Here is a 10,610-nt window from a genome sequence, read left to right as displayed (position 1 = left end):
CATTTTGCAATTATGTTAGCACAGCTGAAAACTGTTGTGCTGATTAAATAATCAATAAAACTGGCCTTCTTGAGACTAGTTGAGTATCTGGAGCATCAGCAATTGTGGGTTCGACTACAGGATCAAAATGGCCAGAAACAAAGAACTTTCTTCTGAAACTCGTCAGTCTATTCTTGTTCTGAGAAATGAAGGCTATTCCATGCGAGAAACTGAAGATCTCGTACAACGCTGTGTACTACTCCCTTCACAGAACAGCACAAACTGGCTGTAACCAGAATAGAAAGAGGAGTGGGAGGCCCCGGTGCACAACTGAGCAAGAGGACAAATACATTAGAGTGTCTAGTTTGAGAAACAGACGCCTCACAGGTCCTCAATTGGCAGCTTCATTAAATAGTACCCGCAAAACACCAGTCTCAACGTTAACAGTGAAGAGGCGACTCCGGGATGCTGACCTAGGCAGAGTTGTATTTCTGATCAATTTGATGTTGTAGTGTATTGAGATTATCATGGTGTTAAATGTTTTTTAAGTGGAACTGAAAGAATGTTGATTTTAGTATCAAGAGGGAATGTTTTAGTGTAACGCCACATACAACAGACAGGAAGTGTGTTGTAGACAGGGGAGACTGGTGATTGGCCAGAAGAGGGAGCATCTTTTTGCATTGTTTATAAATAGGGGCTAGACTACAGAAAGGGCAGAGCGGCCATTCTGAGGCGTCGCTCTCCGGGTGTCATGTCACCTGTCACTCATGCTGAAGCTTGGGATCTGAATAAACTTATGATCAAGGATTCAGTATGAGCGGACTCCTTTGTTTATCAGCAATAATTCCACCACTCACTCGATACGACAATGTTATTTTAATGGTCAAAATAAATGTTTTTCTTTAGAAAACAAGGATATTTCTAATTGACCCCAAACTTTTGAACGGTAGTGTACGTGTTTGTTTTGGGCTTCGTCCCCGTCGTTTTTTCATGACGTATCTTGTGTTGGGTGGAGTAAAATAACCCTACTACATATTCCTGCGCCTGTCTCCTGTCATTGTACAACGTGACAGAATTATCGACCCTCCTAAATGGAGACAGCGGTAAAGGCCTAGCTGGCGACCATCATAGAGACAGTCCAGCATCACGAGGACTGTCTCTCCAGACTCGGCAGCGCCATGGACAGTGTGCTGGCAACCATCCTGTGTTTGGAGGGGAATGTGCAGTCCCTCCAGCCTCCAGCACCGGTTCCAGCACCAGCCCCCACACCACCACTACCTGCCTCCGTCCCATCTGCGCCGGCTCTGCAGGAGGAGGTACAGAAGGAGTTAGCCTGCCGTGATGACAACCTGTCACTCGACCAGCTCATCAGCATGGCGATCCGGTTGGACAACTTCCTGCGGTTCCGACGAAGACCTGCGCGGAATCCGGAGCCTATGGCTACACCTGCTCCGTGGGCAGAGCCGATGGAGGTGGGCTCTGCAAGTTTGCCCGAGGCAGAGCGTAGGAGAAGGAGGAATCTGGGCCTCTGCTCCTATTGTGGAGAAAGGGGTCATTTCTCCCCGACCAGCCCTCTATCCACTAATAGGCGAGGAGGTGACAAGCCAGGGAATTCCCCTGCTCCAACCCCGGTGGGATGCAAGTTCTCCTCTCCTTTTCTGTCACCTCAACCAGTGTGTTTTCCCATTAAATTCCCTGAATACCCTAGCTCCTCACTCCCATTAGCTCTGATTGATTCTGTAGCTGCCGGCACTGGCCACTGCATTACGCATTCCTTTGGTTCCCCTACGGTCACCCATTCCGGTTAGAGCCCTGGATAATCGTCCAATAGGGACAGGGCTCGTACATCACATCACTGTTCCCGTTTCTCTGCTGACCCATGACACTCATTTAGAACAGATCACCTTTTTGATTATAGACACCCCCACGCAACCCGTTGTTTTAGGTCTCCCCTGGTTGAGTTAGCATAACCCTGTTATTTCCTGGTCCAAGAGGAGCCTGCTGGGTTGGTCACAGGAGTGTCAGGGGAGGTCGACACCACTACGGTGGAAAGTCCGGACCATGCCCCTCAAGTGGATTTACCGGAGGAATACCAGGATCTGAATCAGGTTTTCTCTAAGACCCAGGCTACACGCCTGCCTCCTCATCGCCCCCCCCATCATCCCTCCGTTCGGTAGCATTGTGCCAGTAGTGTGGGACGTGGACGCCGACATACGGCAGGCCCTGCGTACGGAACCCGCACCTGCACAGTGCCCGGAGAACCGCGCCTACGTGCCCATGGGTGTGCGGGACTGCCTCCTTACCTGGGCGCACACGGCCCCTGTGTAGGGTCATCCTGGGATAGGCCGTACCATCGCCTGCCTGACTAAGAAGTACTGGTGGCCCACCTTGGCTAGGTACGTCCAGGTTTACGTCTCTTCCTGCTCCATCTGTGCCCAGTCAAAGACACCCAGACACCTCCCTTATGGAAAGCTCCTTCCCCTGCCGGTTCCACAATGACCCTGGTCTCACCTCTAGGTGGACTTTGTCACTGACCTTCCCCCTCCAAGGGGAACACCATCGTTCTTGTCGTTGTGGATCGGTTTTCCAAAGCTTGTTGCCTCCTTCCTCTGCCTGGGCTCCCGTCGGCCATGCAAACCGCGGAGGCTCATTTTACGCACGTTTTCCGGCACTACGGGATCCCGGAGGACATTGTGTCAGACCGTGGCCCTCAGTTCACCTCACGCGTATGGAAAGCTTTCATGGAACGCCTGGGGGTCACGGTCAGTCTCACCTCCAGGTACCGTCCTCAAGCTAATGAGCAGGTGGAGAGGATCAATCAGGAAGTGGGCATGTTCCTGACATGTTACTGTCAGGACCGGCCGGGGAAGTGGGCGGATTTTCTACCTTGGGCTGAGTACACGCAGAATTCCCTGCGCCACTCCTCACTCCTTTCCAGTGTGTGTTGGGGTATCAGCCGGCGCTGGCACCTTGGCATCCAAGCCAGACCGAGACCCCTGCGGTGGACGAGTTGTTTCGGCGCGCTGAGGAGATCTGGAACACAGCGCACATTCTTCTCCAGCGGCCTGTGCGTCGGCACATAAAACAGGCCGCCACCGCAGTGAGGAGCCTGTTTTCTCTCCAGGCGACCGGGACTGGCTCTCCACCCAAACCTGCCCCTGCCGAAGCTGAGCCCGCGGTTTGTGGGGCCGTTTAAAGTCCTGAGGAGGGTTAATGAGGTAACGTACCGTTTGCAACTCCCTGCTGATTACCGTATTAACCCGACTTTTCATGTTTCTCTCCTCAGGCCAGTGGTGCCTGGTCCCCTCGCTGAGGCTGGACCCAGTGATGCCCCGCCTCCTCCTCTGGACATCGAGGGAGGTCCGGCGTACTTGGTCCGTGAAGTCCTGGATTCGAGGCTTCAGACAGATATTTCCAGTATCTCATCAACGGGGGGGGGGGGGGGGGGGTACTGTCACGGATCCCCCCGGTACTGCTGCTCATTCCGTTCACCAGCTCCGGAGGTCTACGTCACCAGCCTTCTAGGTGTTACTGAACTAGACCATTACCACCAACCCCGGACTCTCTTGTCTCATTACACACACCTGGTTCCCATTCCCCCTGATTAGTATGTGTATATGTGCCCTCTGTTCCCAATTGTCCTTGTCGATAATTGTCCCATGTCCGTTGGTCTCGTGAGTACTTTGTATTACGGGTTACATACTGTGGAATTGTGCACTTGTTATTTCGGGTCTCGTCCCATCATCCTTTTGTTATATATATACGTGTTTGTTTTGGGCTTTGTCCCCGTCATTCTTTCATGACGTACCTTGTGTTGGGTGGAGTAAAATAAAACCCCTATTACGTATTCCTGCGCCTGTCTCCTTTCATTATACAACGTGACAACGTGCACCCTTTGGTCCCCAGGACTGAGTTTTGGAAACGCTGGATTAACCTGTCTAAGAGATCAGTGAAGTCTGACTTGACACAACTTAATGCAGTAAGGTCGGGCTTCTCATTGATGTCAAACTATCATTAAACTATGTAATCACCACTGGGAGTGGGTGTTTTATAAAATACCACACCTGCGATACTTCTTTAAGCCAAGTACAATATCTTCATCTCAGTTGATCTCCCACCCATCTCTTTGTGGGTGGGGCATCCAGGGGTGAGAGTAGGTAATAGCTGGGATCCACCACCCACCTGACACACTACTACAGAGGACACCATACTGACCACACCACCACGGAACACCTGAGAGGAACCACACTGAGTTCCTCACCCCAGACAGAGCACCCCAGGCTGGGTAGGGTCCTGCCTGTCTCCCCCCTGAGCACCTGGAGGCCTGGTACTAAATGTGGAGGACCCTGAGTATCACCTGTTCATCTGAAGGTAAGATGGAGAGAGTAGAATGAACACATCCGCAATGGAGAAAACACATTTGTCTTTCTGGAGTACATATGACTCCATGCAAATAAATTCAATGAACTCGGACATGTAACATGTAAATAATGCAGGGTGAAGAGATATTTTGTGTGGCCACACAGTAAATATCTACAGTAAATATAAATTATTTGTTCTATATTTTCTGTCATTAGGTTATACCCAATGCAAAAACCAACGTAATATTTAATATGATCTCTTGTGTTAGGTTCTATGATAATGTGTAGAATATAGATAGTAGAATATAGATAGTATAGATAGATCATATAAAGTCCTACAGATTATATGCATGCCATTGTACTTATGAATAATAAGTCATTATAACTATGTATGTATTACATATATTCTATCTAAGTCCTAATACATTGAATGCAAAGACAACCTCATCATACATGATTCCTCATCTTGATGATTAATTACTTCAATCTGGGGTGGTTTTTCCCCAAGCACTATAAGGACACAGTGTGGCAATGGTGGTGTGGTGTGTGTCTGAGTTTGTGTCTATGGGTCTGTGTGTGTTAATTTTCACTTCAAAAGACATATCCAACTGTCAAAGTTATATACAATAACCCTCGCCTTCAAATGCTTAAGTGGTTTTGGCAGACGTTCCAAACTGTCTTTGGGAAACCCAACACTGGCTTAAAGAGAGGGGAATTCCTCTTCTCTCTCTCTCTCTCTCTCTCTCTCTCTCTCTCTCTCTCTCTCTGTCTCACTCTTTCTCTGTGCAGCAGCCATGGATGCAAGTCTCTGTGAAGGAGAGGGAGAGAAAGAGAAAAAGGGAGGAGGAGAGTGGGATTAGAAGATATTTCAAGATTATTGAGGGAAATGATTCTGCCCACAATGTTAACGCTTTCATGTTCATTGTTGCTTCTCAGATCAATTGACTTTTGATTTACAATAAAGTAGAAGTAGGCGAGAGTGGGGTATGTTGAGCCATTTCTTACATTCAGCATTACTACATCAAGCGAAATATAGTATTCTTTATAACAAAGATATCTACATATATTTCAGGATGTTGGAAATAATCAGAATTTATGTCAACATAAATTGAGCATAGGGACAGGGGAAGTTGAGCCGCCTTGGGGTAAGTGGTGATGGTGTTCTGTGACAGTTGGTGATGGTGCTAGTAGGTCAAAGTTTAATTCATGGTATTGGGGTGTGGTATATTGTATATCTTAAATGTATGCCTACATTCAGATAGAGAGCTCTCTGTTCAATATCTCTTCCATTTCTTGACCAGTTGTCTGAAACAGGGACTTTTTCCACATTTTGTTACATTACAGCCTTATTCTAAAGTTGATTAAATAAATAAAAATCCTCATCAAAATTTGAGCACAGGTGCATCCTGTTTCCATTGATCATCCTTGAGATGTTTCTACAACTTCATTGGAGTCCACCTGTGGTCAATTCAATTGATTGGACATGATTTGTAAAGGCACACACCTGTCTATATAAGGTCCCACAGTTATGCATGTCAGAGCAAAAACCAAGCCATGAGGTTGAAGGAATTGTTCGTAGAGCTCCGAGATAGGATTGTGTCGAGGCACAGATCTGGGGAAGGGTACCAAAAAATGTCTGCAGCATTAAAAGTCCCCAAGAACACAGTGGCCTCTATCATTCTTAAATGGAAGACGTTTGGTACCACCAAGACTCTTCCTACAGCTGGCCGCCCAGCCAAACTGAGCAATCGGGAGAGAAAGGCCTTGGTCAGAGAGGTGACCATGAACCAAATGTTCACTATGACAGTGCTCAAGAGTTCCATCTCTGCAGCACTCCACCAATCAGGCTTTATGGTAGAGTGGCCAGACGGAAGCCACTCCTCAGTAAAAGGCACGACAGTCCGCTTGGAGTTTGCCAAAAGGCCCCTAAAGGAATCTCAGACCATTAGAAACAAGATTCCTGGTCTGATGAAACCAAGATTGAACTCTTTGGCCTGAATGCCAAGCGTCACGTCTGGAGGAAACCTGGCACCATCCCTAAGGTGAAGCATGGTGGTGGCAGCATCATGGTGTGGGGATGTTTTTCAGCGGCAAGGACTGTGAGACTAGTCAGGATCGAGGGAAAGATGAACGGAGCAAAATACAGAGAGATCCTTGATGATAACCTGCTCCAGAGAGCTCAGGACCTCAGACTGGGGCGAAGGTTCACCTTTCAACAGGGCAACGACCCTAAGCACACAGCCAAGACAACGCAGGAGTGGTTTCGGTACAAGTCTCTGAATGTCCTTGAGTGGCCCAGCCAGAGCCCAGACTTGAACCCGATCTAACATCTCTGGAGAGACCTGAAAATAGCTGTCCAGCGACGCTCCCCATCCAACCTGACAGAGCTTGAGAGGATCTGCAGAGAAGAATGGGAGAAACTCCCCAAATACAGGTGTGCCAAGCTTGTAGCATCATACCCAAGAAGACTCGAGGCTGTAATCGCTGCCAAAGGTGCTTCAACAAAGTACTGAGTAAAGGGTCTGCATACCTTTGTAAATGTGATATTTCCGTTTTTGATTTTTAATAAATGTGCAAATATTATACAAACTTATTTTTGCTTTGTCATTATGGGGTATTGTGGGTAGATTGATGAGGGAAAAAAACAATTTAATCAATTTTAGAATAAGGCTGTAACGTAACAAAATGTGGAAAAAGTCAAGGGGTCTGAATACTTTCCATATGCACTGTGTTTGAGGCTACTAAGCCCATGAAACTGGTCTGCGAGATTCTTGATATGATTAGCAAGCTCAGACTCCATGTCACCAGATAAGACCTTGTGTGCCTCTGCTACTCTATCATAGCCTCTCTTTCACACAGGTACATGTTTGTTTTCTTTTTTGTCAATGTAGCTATTCAGCTTCACTATCTATGTTTCCATCCAATTGGCGACAGATTTTCATGCAAATATTCAAAAATATGCATTAAAACAATATGCACATTTTCCCACAAGAGATGTGTTTCCAACAAATTGACTTGTTGCGGATAAAAGGCTGTGTGTTATGACGTAGTGCACATAAAAATAACTAGGTGTAGGACCTCATATTGTAGCTTATAGAGACCCCAACTGATGCACAATCCATCTTAAAACGATCTACTTTGATTTAGATACCAGCATCATGAAACCTATAACACAATAAATTCATTTCTGTTTTATTACCTAACTTGCTTACCACTTTTTCCATGTGGTTTCTTCCTTCACAGACTTCATGAAATGATGACCTCTTCCTAAATATTTGATCACATGATTCATTTTGTGTATGGTTTCCTAGAAACAAGGGGTGGCTCAACTAACCCTTTGGCTCAACATACCCCACTCTCCCCTACAATAAAGCCAGATAGTAGTCTTGAATTTGCATACTTTCAGTGTGATTATAAATGTTCTGATTTTCAGGTAACTGTAAAGATCCTCATCTTCCTTTAGTTTCTTAGCACAAAGTGCAGCTATCTAATCCCTTACCTCTGAAGTTTATATAGCCTCATTTTATCTTTAAATACATGCAATAATTATTATTATCCTCAAAACCTCCTGTGTTTGATGAAGGTGGCTCATTTAACTAAGTTCTAACCTTTCATCCTGTCTTAATTCACTTCCACAGATCTACAAGAGCAGAGGAGAGCGTTTGATGATGAAGCTCCACCTTGTTTCTCCTTCTACTTGAGGGGAAAACTGGATGTCACAAGTGGAGGAAACTCACGACTCGCTGCTCCGATTCCTTATCCATCCATTTATCTTAAGAGGCTCTCTCTCTGTTCCTTTGCACCATCAACATGAGTGCTGCATTCTCCCACCCCTTCGTAGACCAGCGGCCCACCTACCTAAACAGAGGCAGCAGCCTGCCTTATAGTCTGTCTCCCTCTAATGGCCACTATGAGAACCGCCCCAACACCCACACCCACTCCCACCGCCTCCACTCTGGCTCTGACCCTCTGGCCCATACAGTGCCCTTCCTCCTTTACCCAACCACAATGGACCCTGGAGGCCTATATGAAGCCTCGTTCCGGGGCCCTGGAGGCCCCAATCTCCTCCCCTACCTGTCCCCATTCCACCACGGGCACTTTGGGGTGTACGAGTGCCCCTTCGAGCCGGCGTTCATCCAGAAGCGTAACGAGCGGGAGCGTCAGAGGGTGAAGTGTGTGAACCAGGGCTATGCCAAGCTGAGGGACCACCTGCCAGGGGGTGCCAGTGAGAAGAGGCTCAGTAAAGTGGAGACACTGAGGGCAGCAATTAATTATATTAAATACCTGCAGGGGCTGGTGGACGGGCAGGGGAATGGGAGAGAGGTGTATGAGGGGGGACAGGTGTGCCACAGCCCCAGTTCTGTCCACTGTAGGACGGAAGACTCGGACCACAGCAATGGGGGGTCACCTCGCTCTCTCTCAGACTCCTCCTCTTCCTCTGCGGGGATAGACTGTGAGGAGTCAGAGGGCTCTGGGACCTAGGGGATTATGGGCAGTGTAGTTTGTGAGAGAGACTGTGGATAGACATTTGTGAAATGAGGTAGGACTTCCCTCTCTCCAAGGACTGCCCACAAAAACATCAAACCCTGAGCACAAAGATATATAATTTAAGACTTTTCCACTAGATACTATGTTATGTATTGGCAATGTGTCTTGTTTTTTGCCACTGAAATGATTTACCAAAACACTTTCGGAAGCTGATTATGTTAAAGCATGATGTCATGAACACTTCAGATTTGAAGATTAACACCTGAAACTCAGAGAGCAATCCCAGCTAGCACATAACGTTCTGAGAACAGCTCTACGTTTTTTAGAACTTGGTGAGACAGTGGTTGTCCTATGGTTATTTTGCATACAACCTCCCCACAACTTTCTGGGAATGGTGCATAGTTGTTTGGCTTTGGAATAGTCTCCACACTTTTAAGGAACTTGACAAAACAAAAATAAATCGTAGTATTTCATTACTTTAAAATAAAGTTTCTTAAATGTTCAAACAGGGTTACATTTCATTTCAATTTTGGTAATGATCTTGGAATGTTCTCCAACTGGTTTGACATTGGGAATGTTCTCAAATAGTTCAGAGAACGTTAAGAAACAATGTTTTTCTGTGGAAATGTCAGTACTTTAGCATAACGTTTCTTAAAGTGAAGTTCTCAAATTGTTCCGAGACGTGAAGAAAACATACCATTAAAACCACAAGAAAATGTAAGTAATGTTCAGAGAACGTTCAAAGAATGTTATTTAAAAACACACACTGTTCTCAGAACGCAGAACGTGAAGAAAACTTACCAGAATAAACACAAAAAAACGTTTTAATGCTGAGAACATATACAATCTATTCTCGGCATCAACAAAACTCTCTCTATCCACTATCCTGTTAAGTGTGTTAAGGTGTGTTGGCTGAGCCCACTAATTGGCCACACCTGATCTTATTGAGTGCTTGTTTCCTTTGAAATGGGGTCTGTTTGAATAGACTAAAATAAACAGCTTTGTATGCATAAAAAAACATGGCATGCTAGCTCCATCCTGGTGGCGCAGTGGATTAAACCCATGAATAAAGAAGAGAAGATTATAGGTTTGAATCTCGCTGAATAAAAAAATAAAAATATATATGTTTGCATGATTAATGCCTAAGAAAAGGAGTTTCCATGTGTCCTATCTGGGCTTGGAATTCAAAAAAGTTAACCCAAAATAAGCTAGCAGTGTTATTAAAAGAAACATTCAGTGAAAGTTTTAAGGAAGTTCAAAATAACCTATAATTTCAGTTCTCAGAGCATTAATAAAACCTCCCAGGAAAGATTTCAAGGAACCAGAGTAAAATGTTCTCAGAACCTCCCTGCAACCTAAAAATAAGCATTCCCAGAACAGTCAACATTTTCACTTCTGTTCATAGAACGTTTAAAAAACGTTCAGTTCCGACAACCAATGTGAAACTAAAAACATACGTTTCCACAACTTCCAAGGAACCAAATGTGTTAACTGGGATGAATTAAAGTATGCTATGTTTATTGTATTTCAAGATGAGAAACTGATCATTGAAGCAACACATTACTGTTATCAAAAGAAACAATATTTCCCAAAACAAACTGTAGTTCATTTTATTACAGCACAAGACATCTTTTGGAAATTTCAGTGTGATATTAAGTCACAAAGCTGGTAATAAAGAAATGTGATTCCTCTTTTCACAAATACAGTTTTTGGAAAATAAACAGATTCTACAATGGGACAACTGATACTTGGAGGCACATTTCTTTTTATTTATAATAATGT

The 10,610-nt window shown here is 45.4% G+C and overlaps 1 protein-coding gene across 1 annotated transcript; it reads left to right on the top strand.

The window, feature by feature from the left end:
* Nucleotides 1-8,150: 8,150 nt before the first annotated feature.
* Nucleotides 8,151-8,822, top strand: LOC311137856 (achaete-scute homolog 5-like; the record flags this gene model as incomplete). Its single annotated transcript, XM_084172463.1, has 1 exon — nt 8,151-8,822. The coding sequence occupies one exon, from the start codon at nt 8,151-8,153 to the stop codon at nt 8,820-8,822; it is 672 nt and encodes a 223-aa protein (XP_084028589.1).
* Nucleotides 8,823-10,610: the final 1,788 nt, after the last annotated feature.

The sequence above is a fragment of the Coregonus lavaretus genome, assembly GCF_964263955.1.
Source record: "Coregonus lavaretus genome assembly, chromosome: 12".
Classification (NCBI taxonomy): domain Eukaryota; kingdom Metazoa; phylum Chordata; class Actinopteri; order Salmoniformes; family Salmonidae; genus Coregonus; species Coregonus lavaretus.
Note: the sequence above shows the minus strand (reverse complement) of the source record. Positions and strands in the feature narration are given on the sequence as shown.